Source organism: Notothenia coriiceps, unplaced genomic scaffold (assembly GCF_000735185.1).
Source record: "Notothenia coriiceps isolate Sejong01 unplaced genomic scaffold, NC01 NC01_scaffold00018060, whole genome shotgun sequence".
Taxonomy (NCBI): domain Eukaryota; kingdom Metazoa; phylum Chordata; class Actinopteri; order Perciformes; family Nototheniidae; genus Notothenia; species Notothenia coriiceps.
The window spans coordinates 62,761-84,180 of NW_011350761.1; the positions used below are offsets into that span (position 1 = coordinate 62,761).

Genomic DNA, 21,420 nt, shown 5'->3' on the forward strand with positions numbered 1-21,420 from the left:
ATCTAGCCTACGGCTAGCTAAATATATCGATAATAATAAATTAATACTGTAATTAAATGTAAGGAACTACTCTATATGCACAGCACTAATATTTGCTGTTCCTGGTTGATATAAATAACTTATGTTCTGAATGTATGATGAGAATAAAGAAACATCTATTAGTAAACTAATATTGAGCAATAAAATAACCAGTTTAAAATCGGATGGTAACATCGGCACCGATAACAAACTTTTCCTGGTTTTGTTATAACTCATTGCCAGGTGTCTCGAGCTGCTCTTACCAGATGAGCGCCTCCTCAATTTACACAGACCACGCTGAGAGTGGTGAATAATGCCCGACTGAAGATGCCGCGCTTCAGAGATCTTTTGGACCCTCGATGTTCCCCACCTGGTGGTGGCAGCCCTTTCAGGCGGACGTGGCGAATGCCGAGCCAGCCAATACAGGAGCAGCATCTCATCCGACATCCAGAGTGAACGATGAGGGGCCCAAGCTATTTTTTCCCGCACCTCTGGCTGGGGCAAGCATGTGGCTCCAAATACTCTCAGCGTTACCCGGCCTCTCTGGGAGAAAAGCGAGGCCTGCTTCTTCTGGCTTTCCCAACCAACATACTCGTGGAGCAGGGATCAGCCGAGGTCGCTCCACATGCAGTCCCAGTACCGCCAATCGCTTGAAACTGACGGCCCTCCAGTTGCACTGCGACTGAAACTAAGTTCTCTGCAACCCGCAGTGAAGAAACTGGGCCGGAGAACCACCAAAGCGGCAGGGCGTCACCACTAACCTCCCCCCCCCGCAATTTGGCCAAAATGCAACACCTTTCCGACCTGTTAGTTCTGTAGGCCTAATGTACAGGTTTTGTAGGCCTACTGTTTGTTCTGCACTGACATGTGGTGAAATTGCTGCTGTTCCGTAGCAGTCTGTTTGTATTCTCTGCTCTTGTCTGAGTTTGTTTAACAACTCATAAATAATCATTTTTATTCAGCATTTCACATGGGCTTTCTGCTCTCTGGGTAAACCTAAATGATAATGATATTCCAAACTGCCCAGTTAACATCAAATCTATTATTGGGCATTCAGTGACATGCTTTTTAATATGATATGAAACACAGAATATTAAGTCAACATTAAATATTCCAGGGAAGAAAATAAGTCTTACTTTTTTTGATGGGGGCGGTAAAGAGACCTGGATAATGGGACAGGGGGGCGCGCTGCCCAAAAAAAGGTGGAGAACGCCCTGATTTAACGATGATCGCAGATAAGAGGATTGGGAGAATGTCATATGTTCAGATGAAACCAAAATAGAACTTTTTTGGTATTAAAAACTCAAACTAGACGTGTTTGGAGGAGAAAGAATGCTGAGTTGGGCATCCAAAGAACACCATACCTACTGTGAAACATGGGGGTGGAAAACATCATGCTTTGGGGCGCTGTTTTTCTGCAAAAGGGACCAGGACGACTGATCCGTGTAAAGGAAAGAATGAATGGGGCCAATGTATCGTGAGATTGTTGAGTGACAACCTCCTTCCATCAGCAAGGCCATATGAAGATGAAAGCGCTTGGCTGGTCTTTCAGCATGACAAATGATCCCAACACACCGCCCCGGGCAACGAAGGAGTGGCTTCGTAAGAAGCATTTCAAGGTCCTGGAGTGGCCTAGCCAGTCTCCAGATCTCAACCCCATAGAAAATCTTTGGAGGGAGTTGAAAGTCCGTGTTGCCCAGCGACAGCCCCAAAACATCACTGCTCTAGAGGAGATCTGCATGGAGGAATGGGCCAAAATACCAGCAACAGTGTGTCAAAACCTTGTGAAGACTTACAGAAAACGTTTGACCTCTGTCATTGCCAACAAAGGGTATATAACAAAGTATTGAGATTAACTTTTGTTAATGACCAAATACTTATTTTCCAACATAATTTGCAAATAAATTCTTTAAAAATCAGACAATGTGATTTTCTGGATTTTTTTTTTCTTTCTCATAGTTGAGGTATACCTAGGATGAAAATTACAGGCCTCATCTTTTTAAGTGGGAGAACTTGCACAATTGGTGGCTGACTAAATACTTTTTTGCCCCACTGTACTTCAACATTTGCTCATTTCCTCCACTAATAATTTCTATTCAAAGGGCTTTATCAGCAGTTTTAAAGAGCCACACTCCTATTTATTTTGTGTTATTTATAAAGTTAAAAGCTTCATCATTTAATCCTTATACTCCCAGGGTTAAAGGTGAACATAATTCATCCCTAGAGAGCCTGTTAAGAAACTAATAGAGAAACAATGAGGTATAAGATCATGCGTCTAACCGCTATAGATCAAGATAGCGCCGAAATGGATTCGGCGTGTTTTACACTGCAGGTCAGGACTTAGCAGGTTCCACATCAGTGTAATTACGGCTTGGGACAGGAAAGAGATTGGGTGGGGGGGGCTGCGAGGGTAGCCAGTCAACGGCTCTGGTAGTCATGAGTGGCGAGGCTTAATTGAATGGTAACCTCACAGACTGGGCATGTTTCTCGGGGTGCGCGGGCAGAAAACAGCTGAATAAGCCCTCCTTCTGCAGTCATCCATCATGGTTTGCTGCCAAGATTACACATTCTGAGGGAGGAGAAATACACAAGTCGGGACCGCAGGAGGAATAAAGCTGCAGGTTTTTGAAAAAAACACCTTAGAAAGAGAGGGAATATGTCCAGGAAATTGATTCAGTTGCATTTCCAATTTGCAATAAGTAACTCCCCTTTCATTCAAGTTGCACTCACACGACTCTCGTTCCTCTTTCACAGCTCCAAAGGGCTCCTGGCAGAGTGGCTTCTTTGACCAGGGCTCCTTCATGGAGATCATGCAGCCATGGGCTCAGAGCGTGGTGGTCGGCAGAGCCAGGTGAGTGTCCCGGCAAAACACACTGGCAATAATCACTGTTAACGTAGTCAAGGTCATTTGTACATGTCTGAATGTCTTCTCTCTACAGGCTGGGTGGGATACCTACTGGGGTGGTTGCCGTGGAAACCAGGTCAGTCGAGCTGTCAATCCCAGCCGATCCAGCCAATTTGGACTCCGATGCGAAGGTAAGGGGTCGCTCAATGCATGTATTCAAGAAGGAGTCTGGTTATATAACTTTAAAATAATATCTGCAATACATTTCACATATCTTTCTGAAATAACAAAACTGTTTGATTTGACCCTTTTGATGCGTATGATCATATCTGCAAGATCATGCCATCACTTGGAAATGTATTCCTTATTGTTAAGTTTAAAACATGTTTGACACAATTGAAATGAAATACAATTTACATGTGGTATTTTCAAAATTAGAATATTCTTCTTAATTATTATGTTAAATTAACTAATATTGTTTATTGATTCCACTTTTGTATTTATTCATTTATCATCTTTGGGATGGATTGTCTGTCTTATTGAGTGAATGTAAATTGCCTGTCATGTTCACCAAAATGCGTTTTCTTTTTTTGTCAGTTTCTACATGCTCTTACCATAATAATTATAATAATAATGATATACTTTAATAATAAAGTAATTAACTTTTCTGACCTTAAAACACTTAAACTCGCTTTGGTGCTTCACTTCTTTATCTCTCTTTAGAGCCTTTCCCTGTTCACAGCTTCCCTCCAATACACACCTTAAACGCTCATCCTTACACGACACACACTTGGGTGTTTGTTTGGGAGACTAAATCAAGGGGTGTCTAATGGCGGCCCCTTTTATAAAAAATATAATTATTTGTTATCTTTGCTGAATTCCACTCAGAACAACCCACAATAGATTATATTTAATCTCACTCCTCACCCCAAACTCTAGTGTTCTGATATTTACAGAGACCCTTGTGCTGATGAAGATTTTCTGATTTGTATATTTAGATCATCCAGCAGGCCGGACAGGTGTGGTTCCCAGATTCTGCTTTCAAGACAGCGCAGGCCATTAAGGACCTGAACAGAGAGGGGCTCCCTCTGATGGTGTTTGCCAACTGGAGGGGCTTTTCTGGAGGAATGAAAGGTACTTCTCCTTCCATGGTTATCATCAATGCAGGATCAAACCCATCCTCATGAAATTCTCCCCTCTTAGATATGTACGACCAGGTGTTGAAGTTCGGGGCCTACATCGTGGACGGGCTGCGGGAGTACAGGCAGCCGGTCCTGGTTTATATCCCCCCCCAGGCTGAGCTGAGGGGGGGATCCTGGGTGGTCATAGATCCCACCATCAACCCTCGTCACATGGAGATGTACGCTGACAAGGACAGCCGGTGAGTTGGAAAGAAAAGGAGCACAAAAGGACTCTCCTTATCAAACCCGTCTAAGCTCACTTAAATCACTCTTGTCTCCAGAGGTGGAGTTTTGGAGCCCGAAGGAACGGTGGAGATCAAATTCCGGAAGAAGGACCTGGTGAAGACGATGAGGCGAGTGGATCCCATCTACATGAGCTTGGCTGAAAGACTGGGTGAGTCCTCCGGTTTTCTTGCATTCTAATTATAGCCCTTTACTGGCGTACCCCCTCGGCCTTGTCCTCATTTTTTGGCCAGGAGCCATCCATCAGGTCGGAGCACGTGTGCGTTCACAGTCGTTCTTTATTTGGTGTTGATAGTATCATCTTCACCGCACTCCCCCGGGAGACGTGTCAATCACAGCCTGCTCAGATCAATCCCCGGCTCTCTGTCTCTCCAGCACAGCGTATTGATTTTCCTCCAGGCTCAGAGAAACGTTGCACCAATTCCATGTGGGCCGTGCGCTGAGGGCCGATGGGAGGAATGGAGGGGCTACTGGGGAGTGGTTACAGAGCTCACAGATTGGAATTGACAGAAATCAGTCTTTGGTGACAACAGCCAGGGGTTTTGGGGGTAGCTCCAAAACAAAAGGAGTTAATTCACCTCTGCATGCTCATGAAGAAAGCTCATTTGATGGTAATGGGACTAGGGATGTGACAGTATGGATTTAGTTTCTTACCGCGGTGGGAAATCCCCAGTGGTTTGGCGGTTTACGGTTGATAGGTTCAGAACAAGCATGCAATGGGATATTTGTGTGATTTAAACAGATGTTTTTGCAGATGATGCTTCGCTTTACGTGAGAAAAAAAGAGTCCAGAACTGTAACTACGTGACAAAAGCCCTGAACATACTTTAGGATAGTAGAACCTACAAATTGTTTCTGATGAACAGTGATCTTACACACCACGTCAAAGTTATTTCAAACCATTATTTTGCAAACATTTTTTAAAAGTTGACAGTGTTCTTTTGTTCACATTTTATTCAAACTGGCTAGTTTGTGAGAAATAATAAGACAGCTATTCAAGAATTCCGAATTCTTAGTATTTTTATAACTTTAAATTGTATTCAGAAAAACAGGTGAATGCAGTAATGGTTGCTATGGTACATGACCACGCCTACATCAAACCAGGAATTGGGGTCCAAGTAAACCAATAACACTTAAGATTCAAGTTATGGAAGATTAGTTACAACCTTCAAAAGTGTTTTATATTACTGTAATACTGCTTTTCGGATGACCTGTGATTCCTTGTCTGGTTTAACAAAATAGTTTGATGGTACCATTTTCCAACAGGAACCCCAGAGCTGAATCCCTCTGAATGTAAAGAGCTGGAGACCAAGCTGAAGGAGCGAGAGGAGTTCCTCCTGCCCATCTACCACCAGGTGGCCGTGCAGTTTGCAGACCTCCATGACACCCCGGGTCGCATGCAAGAGAAGGGTGTAATAACGGTGAGCACTTCTTACATGCATGTACCGTTAAAGTGTGAACTGCAGTATGTGACTAACCAGAAAAGCCCACAGGGGAGTCTAAGTGTAGCTGCTGCTGCTGCTGCTGCTGCTGCTGCTGCTGCTGCTGCTGCTGCTGCTGCTGCTGCTGCACCTGCCTGTGTGAATAATGTTTGGTCTGTGAGACTCGTCCTCATAATTATCTTGCGATGACCCCGGTCAATCACCTTAGAAACTGCAGAGCAGCCTCGGGCAGGCGCAATCTCATCCTGTGCCCTCACACTCCCATTTTTCACACACAACATACACACACTCCGTTTGACTGCCATCCATCTGTGAAGACCCTTCTGGTCATGTGAGCGGTCTGTTTGGTACACACAGTATGGGCTTGAAGGACAACTGCATTTGAACCAACCCTCATTAACAGTACCTCTCTTGTAAAATTCACAACAAAATAAAGAAGCACATTGTTTCATATTTTTGTTAAATCGATCCACACTTCTACAGCCTGGGACTATGTCAAAAATAAACGGCATTTTTTTAAACCAAATCAAACGTACAACACAGTCCTTTCTGCCCGGCAGTCTGTCTCCTTAATGAGTTCTATGTCTTTGTGACATCACTGCAGAAAATTCCAAACAGACACTAACATTTAATGCATTGTAAAACAAAGGTGATAATAGCTCCTCATAACAGAAGCTGCAATGACATTAGTATGTGTTGTTTTGTCTCAGGATATCCTTGATTGGCAAACATCCCGTCAGTTCTTCTACTGGCGCCTGCGGCGTCTGCTGCTGGAGGACACGGTGAAGAGTAAGATCTCAGCGGCCAACAGCGAGCTGACAGACGGACAGATCCAGGCCATGCTGCGCCGCTGGTTCGTGGAGGCCGAGGGGGCCGTCAAGGTAAAACCCCACCGTGTGCTCATGACCTTTGTTTTATATATCCAGAGAGTTTGGGAGAATACCATAGTTAATGTCTTATAGATTTGCTTGTATGTGAAATGGACTTAGATTTGTATCTGTTTGTATATGTGTTGGTTTGACAGTTGCAGGGCTTGTTAGCTATACCAGAGTTAGCTATGGGCAAATTTACATGTATAGTGTCTGGGCAGGAAATAGGCAATAGATATAGAATATTCTTTTGTTTATCCCCTTGGCGAAATGCAGGTCTCTAATAGCTTGTACAATCCTGTACATTGATTTAAAAAAATAAATAATTGATAACAGTTTTGCATTAGAATCAGAAAATACTATATCATCCCGGGTATGGAGAGACTACTAATGATTGAGACAGAACCTAAACAACCATATGAAACAGAAACATTTAGAGGCATGAGGTGTTTGTGTATGTGTGTGATGGAGTCATGGTTGTGTTGATTTTAGCTGTCGTTGTTTTTTAATATTGACATCAAGTTATTTAAAGCCACATATATAAATGAATGTTACATCGATGATGGTAGAATTGATTCAGCTGGCAAACATTTTCTAACATGTTAACAAACTATTGTGATTAACAGCACGTCAGAAAGGGTACTTGGTATGAGTTTGAAGAACAACATTTTGCCAGTCAAGCTTTATTTGACTGGTCACATTTTGGTTCTTTGCAACTTACATTTTTCAAATTTAAAATAGATTTTGCAATGATTGAATGTAGGAACAAAAATAAAGCATAGAATAGCACAGTATCCGTTTCCTCTTTTCCGACATACAAAGCCTAATAACCATGGAAATCAGGAAAGGTTTTTCTTTTTCTTTCAATGCCCTAAAGCACACCAAAAAAGACAGAAGACTGATAAAGCATAAGCAGCACATATGTGGAAGAATGATAGTCTTTTCTCTGCCTTTTTGAAATGGCTCATTCTGAAATAAAGTCCAGGAAAGTGGCTCCATTCTCAAGTTAACCCCCCTGGGAATGATTAGAATGGTTGTTTCTAGCGCATTTCTTCTCCTGGAGGTGCACCAGATAAAGAAGTAGTAACCATTCCTATCGAATCATTGGGATGAAATACAGATGGACTGATAACCGGTAGTTAATGAAAATAAACACCCCTCAGAGATCCATAAATGCCGCTCCATCATGGCCTGTTTGGGGGCTCAGAGGAGCCGACCCTGCGTCTGAGATCTCCTCAGAAGTGGCCCTCTTGTTCTCTCATATATTATCCCAATCAGGACGGCCTGTCTTAAGCCACAATTAATCACAGCCCTGGCACGTGCAGATAGGAGAGCAACACGCTGTTTCTTAATTAAAAGCAAACAGATTAAAAATGATTAATAAGGGCATTAAATGTTCTTGTGGACCTCAAGCAGGACTGTTCATAAAAAAGGCAAGAGCCCATTAAAGCCCTCAGCCCCCAAATCTTTGCTAAGCCCTCCAGCCTGCAGGCTTTGTTTGGGATCAGAGATGGCGACACTCATGAATATTAATTCCTCTCTATCAGGTCCAGTCAACAAGACATCCGGCCCCCTTTGAGCCTGTCCATCTCCTGTGTTCTAGTAGTTGATATTACAGTATGGGTTGATACATGATATTGTAGAGTCTAGACAAATGTTTAGATTTTTTGGGACCATTTTTAAGCTTCATGTTGAAATTAGTTAAAAGAAAAGTCTTATTCATCTAGAAATACATTTAATAAATTGAAGAAATATTACAAGTTACCCATATATTACAAGTTACCCATATAACAAATACTTCACTAAATTATATATTGAATTGAAGGGATTGCACAGATAAAGGAATAACTGTTCTATGCAGCACAGTAAGAGGAGGGCAGCTGTTCAGTTTAAGAAGACTTAAAGAGACAATCCTTAAGAAATAGACTTACCTGCACATACAGCACAGTGTCAACCAAAAGATACAGGAATATTACTATGCCAAGTTTTGAGTAATTCAAATACTGGTAGTACAGTAGACTCATGTTGTTAATGTATATAGGGTTATCAAAACTTAAAACACTTACAACTTTGTGTATAATTATATCTTTGGAAGAATGAAAAATAAAATGGATGTTCAGTTGAAATAAATGTGTTCCAGTTAACACAATTGGAGGAAGTCCCACTATGATGGAATCTCCTCCAGATTCACCATTATTTGAAGATAAATAATTGGTACAAGCTATATTAGGATGTCATTTGAGTTAGAACCATTTTTTTAACTCATACTTTAAAAATGGCTGAAAAGTAGTGACTATCTGTGACAAATGGGAAAGCCCAACTCTAAATAAGATCATATATTAATCATACATTTTAATCCTTTGTGAAACGCTGGGAAAAATGGGTTGACTGTCACATTTTATTTTTGATGATATGCTGTCTATGAATGAATATATGAAGAAAATAAATCCACTCCCTAAATGTTCAAACTTTTCACTGTTTTATTTCGTCTAGTTTGTCTAAAAAGCCCCATCGTCAGCATGTTTGACAAAAATAAAAGAATGAGGTCTTCATATAATATTTGAAATGCATCTTGTGTTTGATGCTAGATATCAAAAAAGGGAATACTTGAATCCTCCTCACAATGATTCATGTCCCCTGCCTCACACAGGCCTATCTGTGGGATAACAACGAAGAGGTGGTGTCCTGGCTGGAGAGGCAGCTGGCTGAAGAGGAGGGGGCCAGGTCTGTGGTCGACGAGAACATCAAGTGCATCCGCCGAGACCACATCCTCAAGCAGATCCGCAGGTGATAGCCCGCAACAATTTAGATTCAAAATGTCAACAAATTATTTCCCTTCCTTGATCTCCATTTTACTTTTATTTCCAGCCTCGTTCAAGCCAATCCGGAGGTTGCCATGGATTCCATTGTGTACATGACTCAGCACATTTCGCCCACGCAGAGAGCCGAGGTGGTCCGCATCCTGTCCACCATGGAGACGTCGGCCTCCTCTTGAGGGGGGGGCCCGGCCTCTCCTCCCTCCGCCTGGCTGGTGCTCTTCTCGGGCCGCCTCCACAGCCAGACCCCGCTCCTGGGCGGGGACCCCGAGTCTGGAGGAGCCAACGCGAGGGGCCCCTGGCAACTGCCGGGACCCCAGATGAACCGTTGGCTATGATTCTCAACAAGAGCTCGGATAACTAACATAAATACTGAAAATGTTGTCCAAATATCTCCCGCTAACGTATCGCACGTACGCTCGATAAATCTGTGTTTTTTAATTCAAGTGCAATTTAAAAAAAAATAATAAAAAATAACTAGTCTCTAATAATATGCCCAAGTCTACCAGGGGCCTCAACACGACTATACATTTGTACAGTATGTTGTTGTCATATTACAATGGTTTGTGACATATACTTGTTAAAAACCACAAGTGTTTTGATGACCAACAGACAACACATTGCTTGGGAGGGGGCATTAGTGAGAAAGAAGGGGGTTTTACTCTCCTAAGCAGGGAACACTTAGTTACTGAACAAAGGCGGGGGAAACACTACAACAGATCCGGACAGGAGAGCCCAGCGGGGAGCGGGCACGGGGTCCCTTTTAGACCCCCACTGCTTCACAGTTACCCTGTGGAGAGCCCGCCACGGGCCGCGCTCCTCGCAACAAAACCCACAGCTGCCCCTTCTGTTCTCACTCACACGGTTCACACACATGCTGCTGCGGACGCACTTTACTGTTTACTGTTACCTCACCCAGAATCAGAGTGTAGGACGCATCTCGCATACAAACACATCGGTACCAACGGAGGTGATGATGGTTTTAATGAGCATTGACAACGATACTAATAGTGTTTGTTTAGAAATAGCCTGTACCCCTTTTTATGACTACTTAAAACAAACAAATTAATATTTTTGAATTTGCACTAATGAACTCATTAATGTCAGTGTGTGAAAGAGTACTGTTCACTGGATTTACATGTTACACATCGAACACAGTGTTTCATTCACTGTAATCCAAACTTACGGTTCTATTTAAAATGTATGAAATGTTACTTATTTTTAATATACATTTTTGAGAAACATGTTTGATAATTACTTATCTGCTTGATTTGTTACTTACGGACAAGCACATTGTGGCAACTGTACGAGAGTACAAACTGCACCATAATGCTGAAATAAATGTCTTTGGATCTCATATTCTCTGCAGAAGAAATGCAACATCAGCAATGTGAAATGGCTTTGTGGTCATTGCTGTGCCTTTGATTTGCCTGTATTGACATGTAGTTGCTTTATAAGTAACTGTTTGCTTCCTGTACAAACATGGAGAACAATTTACAGTGATGAGCTCTAACTGTCTGCAAATGTAATAAAGCCTACCCAACTCAGTTTGAAGTCAAAAGTTTATTTATTTAAAAAAAATGTTGTTGCTTTTAAATCTAAGTAACCACACTCAAGTTTCCAAGAAATTGCAGTAATTTAATTTGTCAATTACTTTTTGTATATATTGATGATCCCCAGGACAGATAATCACATCACTGGAAGCCTCATTAATTCCAGCAGTCAGAACAAAGTCTATTACTCTGGAGAGACATTTTCTGATTACTCGAAAATGATAGTCTTCCCATTCCTCAATCCAGTGATGATTAAAGTGGCATTTTCTTCCTGGCTTTTAAACTTCAACAGTATTAAGGAGGATGAAGCAGATCAAACAAATATTGAGGGATCTATCTCAGCCCCTCTTTTTATTTTTTTTGTTTCATTCTTTCACATCATCCCTTGGCTCTGTCAACTCTTTCCCCGTCCCACCAACAAATATGTGAGACAAATTGAGTTGCATGCACCCAATACCCACCACAATTATAGGAGGCCCAATAAGAAAATGAGTCATTTGGTTGTATAATTGGAAATGTGCCTTGCTTGGTCTCTCCGGTCTCCCACAGGGTTTTGCTCATTTGTGGCGCCATGCTAGGCTGGCTAATTCTTCTTTTAATCACCGACAAACTGCGGAATAGAGTTCCTCTTAAAACTCTTGGCTGTTTGGTGAAAATGCAGAAAACGTTTTTTTTTTGTTATCCTTTCTCATTTGAGATTGAGGATCCAAAAAGTTATAATAAAAAAGATGTAGTTACTCAGTCTAAAAAAGGCTTATGTTAAATAAGGTTTCATGTGAGGTGCCAAGGCGATATTTATAGATTTTTTTTCTTTTACTTTCCGATTTCCAAGCTGGCTGGGTTCAGTCTAAACTGTGACAGAAAACGGACCAGGCAGCAAGAAATATTAATGTTGAAAAAATGAGAAAATCAGTGTCTGCGATGAGATTGAAATGGAGGCATTAAGATAGCGCAGGGGGGAGACTCAATCATGCATCTGAGGCAGCCATAATTCCACATTCACGCGTCTCAATGACTTGACAGCACTTGAGACAATGCCTGTGACCCAGTTGCAGGATTCCAATTAGCAGGGTGTATGCAACAGTTGAGATGAAAAGAGAACAGGGTCTTTACAGAGCCCCAGGGCTGTCTGATTACTGCCTGAAAACAAGAGTCTTTTGCCCGTGACAAAGAGTGGAGCGACACAGAGGGAGCGCCGGGCCCCAGCTGTTCTATTTCTCTCCAGGCTGAGGACTCTGAAGAGCTCATCTCATCTCCGTCTGCCTGCCTGCCTGCCTTTTTACATTTTAACCATGCTGGATAGGGTATTTCAGACCAGCCACTCTGAGACACCTCTCATGTGGGTAGCTGTTGGTAGATCATTCCTGAAACTGGTGACCTCTGGGTCAAAAGTCTGCATCTTTCACCTCAGAGAGACCTCATATACAACATGCCTGGTGTTTTACATGGGCATAGATGCCTCAAATATGTTCCCTTTGCGAAATAGTCAAAGATTTGAGAAAAAAAAAGATCTGACATATGGGACGATACGTTGTTAACCAAGTTGTCCCAGCATTTTTCATCTTCAAATGAAGCAAAACGGATCAATTGTTCAGTATACCGTCCCAAGTTTCTTAAAAAATAACATTTCCATACATACAGTCCATCCATCCATCCATCCATCTTCCGCTTATCCGTGGTCGGGTCGCGGGGGTAGTAGTTCCAGCAGAGAGCCCCAAACTTTCCATTCCCTGGCCACATCAACCAGCTCTGACTGGGGGATCCCAAGGCGCTCCCAGGCCAGCGAAGAGATATAATCCCTCCACCTGGTCCTAGGTCTACCCCTCGGTCTCTTCCCAGCTGGACGTGCCTGGAACACCTCCCTAGGGAGGCGCCCAGGTGGCATACATACAGTATACTAATACAATATAAAGCGTGTTAATGTTTCATTAGGTTTTGTGAATATATGTATTCACACATTAAAATCACCTTTTAATTTAACAATTATTTTGTGTGTGTTTATTTCATTTTAGAAAGTATATTACCATGATAATAGAATTTTACTTGTACATACATATATATAAAGTATATATATACGAAAAGTGAATCACAATGAAATATATTGTGAAGCTTGCCTATAATGTAAACACATTTCCTTTGAGTTTGAGAATGCTCTTATAAAGTTAAGTTTGCTTTACTTTTCTAAAAGTACCTTTAAAAATCATCAATATGGAAAATGAAGTATTTTAGAGCATTAACGGCGAGCATCATTGAATGCAAGACAGTTAAAAACGTTCTTTACATGTATATGCAATGATCATTTTGAGATTTTGGAATTTCAGACTAGTGGGGAAAAGAAAACATCCGAGTACACATTTAAGCAATAACGTTATTTAATTGGAACTATTTATGTCTGTAGATTTCTGCAAAATTCAGAAAGAAATCGTAGACTCAAACGCCAATTTGTGTTATACAAGTATTCTGACATTTTAAGTGTACAAATATCTTAATGTAAAATATGATACTTACAGGGTGACATCCATTATTCACCTGTTTTGCCTCCTCTCAAATTGTATTTAACTTCAGTTGTATTTTAGTACACCTAGTAAATATATACAGATTTAAAAAAGACATGTCATTGTGCTTAAGTCCTATAATGCCTTTGCTTTTGTAAAGTAGATGTATGTGCATTCTGTATTTAACTCAATCAAAGCCAATAAATCAAGAATTCAGATTTCATGAATGAAGTAGGGGTTAGAATAGCAAAATATACACGCATGATTTTCATCAGAATGCATATGTAAATCCATTAATCCAATGACTATGCATGTGCATGTTCTGTGGCCGAGCAAACAAAAGGGATAAGTAATCAAATAAGTCAATTTCCATTAACTGTAGTACCCAGAACATGGTGCTATACATTTTGAGCAAACAGTCCCAGTCTAGCCGAGTGAAAGCTGAAACTCTAACAGGAAGTAAAACAGTGATGTCACACGACTGGCTTTGGTTGCATACAGTTTCATAATGGTAGTGATTCTGAATGAGATGTCCCTATGCATTCCAAGGCTGTGTAGAGTTTATAATGAAAGACTTAAATGATGAAGACGCATTTCAGGAAAGCAATTTTCATGTATAGATGAACAATTAAAATGAATGACGCAGTGTATCTCCCACACTGCAGAGAGGCCAGTGTTCCAGTCAGGCAGTGGATTTCTCCAGAGAGGCAGCCTGTCAGCCAGAAGCATGAGGAGCTTAATCTTCAATCTGCGTTTGGAACGTGCCACGGGGGTCAAAGATTACACCACCCTGCGATCATCGCCACATAATGCATACATTCTCATTCTGTCAGAGCTTGGTAAACACTGGCTGACTAACTGAGCACCGGGGCCACAGAGCGGAGGGCTAATTCAAATTCAGACAAACGTGCTGCAAGACGGACGCCTTCAAAATCTCATCAACAACTTCTCTGAAAAATAAATTGTATGTAATAATAAACCAGCAAAAATCCTGTATCCAATGTCTGTTTTCATTTTCTGGAGGAATTGAATATGCTGTGTACACAATAACTCGGTTGCTTTGTGTCCTAATTCTGCTGCTCATACCATGATATTACTGCAACATGAAAGCAAATAGCTCCCCCAATATGAACAAAAAGCTCCTTATAGCTGTGCATTGCAGACCAGGTGAAGCTGCTCCTGTACCATGCAGCCACACTCCCCTCCTCTCCGCCCCCCCCCCTACACTTAAAGACATTAACATTCATAGAGCCAGTGGAGTGTGGCGAGCCGCGTTCATCGAGCCAACGACGAGATGCAGGGATGATGGGAGAGAGGGAGGGTGGAGGGTGGAGGATGGAGGATGGAGTCCCCCCCTACAAGAATAAGGATGTTTGAGGAAGGGGAGGGGTAGAGGTGATGAAGGTTGCCGGGTATAGGATTGTGGGAAAGGTCAGCAACCAAGGTGCTACGTCTTTGGCCATATATCACAATTATGACTCGAGGTCATTGGCTGGTATGGAGATTAGAGGAGCAGTGACAGGTCCGCATGGCATTCTGGAGGAGTGGGCAAGGCCGGGCCGGCAGGAAGTCACCGACAACTGAGAGCCCATATTTCAGTAGAAAAACAATTGTCAGCCAAGCTAGAGGTGTAGCGTTGGGGTTTGAAGCCTTAGTTGTACATACTGCTGCTTTTGAACAAATGCTAGCATGCTAAACTCAGATGTTGATCATGGTAAACATTATACCATCCACACTGAAAAAAACTGAAATGTTGACTTTACTTAAATGTACCACATTTCACCTTACTGAATTAGGTTAGTTGAAAGCAATAATATTGAGTGGATTAATATGAACTAAAACTAATATTATTGCTTTCAACTAACCTATCACCATTTCATCTTTCAGTTTTTCAGTCTAACACAAGCTGCAATAGTTTAAACTTGATGTTCTACTAGCCAGCAGTGACTCCGCTGGTTGTAAAACACTGTCAGATTCTATAGAAGTCTATGAAAAATAGTTTCTACATCTCACTTGGTTTAATTTCATAGTTAACATTTTCCTAATGAGTTTAAGGTTTCAATTCGCTAGTTTTAACTATTTTTACTAAAGAATTATGTTTATTTAGTACATTTTTGTCTCATCTAGAGTAAAAAAGAGGATAAAGCATTTGTACTTTTGGCATAGCTTTCTTCTGATTGGTCACTTCTGCATTGTGTTGTTGGGTGATGTCCGTAATATTGTCTTGTAAAAATGTAACCCTTTCACAGTGTGGTTTCACTTCATGAAAGTTAATTGTGGTATTTTGGGGCTGAAACTAAAATACAAGCACCATTTGTGTTTACTGCTGCGACAACTGTTCGACTCATCTGGACTGTATTGTAAATGTACAAAAAGTGTACAAATGTTAGTCCAGTCATTAAGGCTAGCAGAAATGTTTACCTATCATTTACTTGGCATACACATAATTATGTTTCTGTGAATCATAATTGTATGTTCTTTTGACCTCATCATACATCATTCTTATGAAAGATACAATAATGTTGCAATAGCACTTGATGTTGCTAGTTGAGTTTGAAATACAGCAAATACATGTGTGTTTACTTCACATACAAACATTGCATGCACTTTAAGGGAGTGGGACACTGTAGTTTTACATCTTATCCAAGTCACATGACAGGATAAAGTCACGGATTGGCAATTGGAAAAGATGATACTGAAAAGCATGCAGTCTGCTACACACACATCATTACATTACAATACATTACATGTTCATTGTTAGACACTTTTATCCAAAGCGACTTACATACTGGGCAATCCCAACAGGAGCAATTTGGGGTGAAGTGTCTCAGGGACACAACGACATGTTGACTGCAGTGGGGTTTGAACCTGTGCTCCCCTGATCCCAACACCAAGGCTCTAGTGCACTGCACCACACGCCTCCCACATCACACTCGTTATTATTGTTGTCAGACTACTTTGAAATGCAGTCAATTAAAATGTAATCTAATCTAAATATGTTTTATACATGTCAAAATCGAACATTTTCACAGCATTGCACCTTCTACTGAACACAATTTATTTTTTAAGAATATTGTAGGCTGTTTATTAGCCAACATATCATTTATTTTTCTACATATACTACTTTACTATACCTTTCTCATTATATGTTTTGGTATGCACATAGGTGCTGACTAAAATAGTTAAGCTACATGCAAACATCAGTTCAGCAGTGGCCTATTTCCAGAGGTGCGCCACATTAAAATGCATGCATTACAGGCATATCAGCGGAGCGTGGAAAGCCAACTCCCTGTGGAAATGTTGGTTTACTGCTTCTCATTGGGGCTGTGCAAGGCTTTGACCAGTGTCCTCTGGCTCTGAAGGACAAAGGCAACCAACCAGGGAAATCATTGTGCTTGACAACATTGCATATCTGACAACGTTGGTTTGAAACATTTAAATCAGACTGATAAAGATGTTAGGAGGTACTTTAGAACCTGTCCCTGCTCTGGAAGTGTGATGGAGCAACTAAAGACTAGGAAGGGAGATGGCAGTATCCAATTAATGTGTTAGAGGTGTTCAGATCATAGACTATACTGTATAAAAGAAAGTGCAGGTAGCCACTGTGACGTCAGCCATTGTTTTGTGGTTGGAAGGCTCTATAGAGTTTGGCATTAAGATTGTCACTATCTTAGTTTAAGCATGGAGCCAGAAGTGATACAAAAGCTTGGACATAAGTACAACTTAATGCTGTTCAAGACACTTGTGACAGTACATTTCATGAATAAAATAATGTAAAAGGATTCAAGTTCAAAAACAAAAACACAGACACAACCAAAACGGACATGGCTGTCAGCAATATGACAATATTAAAGGGGCCCTATTATGCTAATTTTAAGGTTTCATATTTGTATGTAGTGCCTCTACTGTGACATGTGTCTATGCTTTAATGTTCAGAAAGCTCTTTACTTTTCTCATACTGCCTGTGCTGCAGCACCTCTTTTCACCCTATGTCTGAAACCAGAGCCCAGTCTGCTCTGATTGGTTAGCTGGTAGCTCTGTCTTGATTGGTCAACCGCTTAGATGTCCCTCCCCTTAGCCTATCATGTACAATGTGTGTGAGCACTAGCCAATAGAAGCGCGAGTGATAGGTAGTGATGTCACTATGTTACAGAAGTAAACAAAGGAGTTCAATAGAGGCGTTTCAGGCAGGAGGGCGAGTGTGTGGGAGAGAAACTTCCAGGGAACACAGGGATTTTAGCCTTTACAGACCACTTACATGCACAAAAAACCTATAACACACTACAGGAAAGGGAAAATCCCCCAAAACATAATAGGGCCCCTAAAGTAGCCGTCTCTAAACCATACCCTGTTTCATCGCACGTTACGAAATGCTTTATTGAAGAAGACCCCAAAACTAGATATTGAAACCATGAACTTACCAATAATGTTTACTGAGGTGATAAATAAACCATAGGGTAATTTTCTCATTAGCTTCTATACAACCAGACTTCTTGCAGTTGGATATTAGAGAAGTGCTAGTTCAAGGCACTTCTCCATTGGCTTGTCTCTGAAAACCTTGGGGTCACTGCTTGGTTTAGATTGAGTAAAGCTACTGTAGCAAATGTATTTCCGACATTTAGCGCAGTAAACGCTTGCGGCTTACAGCTAAAATAAACGCTTGACTCCACAGAAGACACCTGCAACGCTTGATCAAAAACTGAATCAAAATTCTGTGTATTTATCCTGATGGCTCAGAGGAAAGGATTGTTGGAGTACAAAGCAGAGGAGGTGTGGACTTGGCAGAAACACTATAGCTGTATACCCCCCTTCCTCCCCCCCCCCCACACCTCTATGCCTGGTCGTCAACCCCATTACACACACACATGCACACGTACATTTTTGCAGAGCAGAGCTTTTTTTCACACTTGAACATTACACGCTTGATTGCGAATGAGAGAAGCGGCAACCTTCTGTGTGTCATGTCTTTGTCTCAGTGTCCCCATAAACCACCATTACAAGACACAGAGTGATGTGAAGGAATTCAGAGTAAAGAATGTGAAGCACTGCTTAAAACCAGTTGGGGACCAATGCCTCCATATGGCATTATATTAAAGACAATGATTGAGCATCTCTTTTTTCATCAAAGCTAGATCCAGACATGATTATGCATTAGAAACATCCCACAATCATGCTATTAGCTTATCGCAGGCAAAACCAGTAGCTTTTTAATGTTCACTGTATTGACTGAATGCTATCTTATGTATAAATGTCTCTGCTCTGTGTTTATCTATATTTCTGTTACTGCTGTCTTTTTATGTCTTTTATAGATCGTTTTAACCCTTAGATGCACGAGTGACTGGACCCTACACTCTTCCATAAGTGGGTCAAAAAGGACCCGTATTAGAATAATATGTGTTTTTATGCCATTTTTTTCATTTTAGTTAAGAAAAAGCACTTGTATAATATTTAGTAATATTTTTTTGGTTCACACTAGAGATATTTTATATTTAATTTTGCACTATTTATAATTTTATAATTTTTTTTACATAAAAAAGAAAAACGTTTGAAAATATTGATGAAAAGATCTCCGCTATTCTGAGACCCTCACAGTACTCCAGTCCCTTTTCAAAACTCATCTCTTCTCCTCTTGTATACTCATAGCCCACCCCCCATCAATCCATGCCGGTTGATCAAGTTTGATAGTCCTATACCCCCCACCCTAACCTTCCCTTATATTGTAAAGTGATTTTGAGTCCTTGAAAAGCCCTATAAAAATATAATGTATTATTATTATTATACTGACAGGTATCAGATCTTGCTGTGTAAAATAATCTTCCTGAGAGGTGTCACTTGTGATGTCTTCTGTGTGGTCTACAGTGAATGTATTCCTGCCAGCCACAGGTGATAAGAATCAAAGGTTCCCATAGGGTCACTTAGGAAATGCATGCGTGTCATTTTTGACCCACTGGGGTAGTAATACAAAAACTACAATTTCTTAAAATGTATAACATTTAAATAAAACATTTGAATGGCATGATATCTAAAACATGTTTTTTGGGGAATAGCTGGAATATGAAATGATAAAAAAATTTAATTACAAAGATGCTTCAAGAAAACCACCTCACTGGGTCCAAAAGGACCAACTTTGGATCAATAGAGTATGTATGTATCTATATATCTTGACCCCTGATGTGCGATAACACTGCCTGTAAATATAAAACAATTCAAGCTGCATTTTTCTTTCAATTTATTTACAATCTGTTAACAGTATCAGCTACTTCTATGATTCTATATGATCTCTTTTTGTTTTCTTTTTTTTATATACTACTTATTTTTCAGTTTGTACTTATTGGGTTTTTTATTATAAATACCGTGTGCTTAATTTTTTATTTAATATGAAAGTCTAATCGTTTGACTTTATCTGGACTATACTTCTGCTGTACTGTAGCTGTACATTTTCCCGTTAAGGGTCAAATAAAGGAATTCTTATTCTGATTTACTACAATTCCCTTTAACATTATCCACATTTACTATGCATGGGATGTCAATACCTTCCTACAGTAGCTAACCGGGTAGATCTTGGAATAACTGAGAATGTGTTGTTCTGAATAATTTGAATGCATGATATGGTCATCATACTCTGGAAAAATTAATAGCAAGTGAAATACTGATCAAAATCTTAACATGCATATCTGCCCCGGCTTTTGTGGGTGAGCGACTTGTCAATATCTATAACACCTATAACATCTATAATATCTATAATATCTATAAATCTTCTTAGCACTTGGCCTTGCAGATTATAAGCACTGCAGGAAGAGAAAGTAGGTAGGGAACACTCGTGATTCTGTCCTCTTCAACTTTAATCAAAAGTACACTGACGTGCTGCAGCCCCCTCCCTCTCTTTCATAATAATGGGCCGCTAAAAATTCAGGAGGCAGGCTCCACATCAATCACTCGCCAGATTTGAGTCCAATGCAATAAATATGTAAATGAGGAGAAGCCAATGTCTCGTAGCTTTGAGATCAGCACAGGGAGGGGGGGGGGAGGAAAAACTGTATTAATTGCCCATGGCCAGAGGAATCCTATTACTGTGGGCATTGATTATAAAATTGTATGTGTGAATGATTTTCATGCAGAAAGTGGACTACCAAGCCCTAGAGCAAAACAGTGAAGAAAGAGCCAAATTAGCGAATAGGACCACATTCTGCAAGGGACTCAAAGGAAACAGCAACCACAAAAAGGCCAAATCTACATTCAAATAAGATTTAGATTAGAAAATCAAATAGATTTCTACGTCCAATTACAACAAAGCATTATCCAGGCATAATATGTGTCCAATTTTTTTAATGCATTTACTTACATTCAAGACTATTTCTCAGGTTTTACATTTGACCAATCTCAGTTTTTAGGCTTTGAAGCGACCTATAGGAGCATGGGGCAGAGGATATCAATCTTTTATTATTCAATTGCAAAGTCCATTAGCGTGGTGCCCTAATGGACTCTCTCCTGGATGATAGTTGACATGTTTCCACACTACATCCTAAAGGGTGATGAAAAGGTCATAAAAAGTCTTATGGGGAACTTTAATGCTCACTTTCCCAAAACCAATTGAGCAAAATGACATTTAAAGCCTGACATCACACTGCAAACAAAAGCGATTGGTAACATTTTCTATGAAGACCACATTAATACTTTGAGGATTCATGAATTATAATGCATTTGCAATGCTTCATAACCTCACTCATTACCTTACATAATGATTTGTGATGCACTATATCAACAGTCCAAAAACAATAAAGATGTGACTTATTATAAGTGTTCTATGGATTCTCTTGTCTGGTTATAATCTAGATTACAGATGACTGAAGGGGTTTATATTATATTATTTGATAAATGCCTATGCACAACAATCAACTGCACTATGGACTCATACTATGTTATAATAGTCCATGCATTGCCTTTGAGTAGTTCAATGAA

General features: G+C 40.5%; 1 protein-coding gene across 10 annotated transcripts in view; it reads left to right on the top strand.

Moving 5' to 3' along the window:
• The window catches only part of acaca (acetyl-CoA carboxylase alpha), a 60,316-nt gene extending 49,356 nt beyond the window's left edge, over nt 1–10,960 (top strand). For all 10 annotated transcript variants that reach the window (XM_010777367.1, XM_010777370.1, XM_010777368.1 and 7 more), the window contains 9 exons: nt 2,773–2,869; nt 2,958–3,054; nt 3,862–3,997; nt 4,067–4,244; nt 4,326–4,438; nt 5,553–5,707; nt 6,439–6,609; nt 9,248–9,384; nt 9,466–10,960. In XM_010777367.1, the coding sequence (XP_010775669.1) occupies nt 2,773–2,869; nt 2,958–3,054; nt 3,862–3,997; nt 4,067–4,244; nt 4,326–4,438; nt 5,553–5,707; nt 6,439–6,609; nt 9,248–9,384; nt 9,466–9,592 (1,211 nt within the window). In that variant the 3' untranslated portion in view covers nt 9,593–10,960. The remainder of the gene's footprint in view (nt 1–2,772; nt 2,870–2,957; nt 3,055–3,861; nt 3,998–4,066; nt 4,245–4,325; nt 4,439–5,552; nt 5,708–6,438; nt 6,610–9,247; nt 9,385–9,465) is intronic.
• Nucleotides 10,961–21,420: the final 10,460 nt, after the last annotated feature.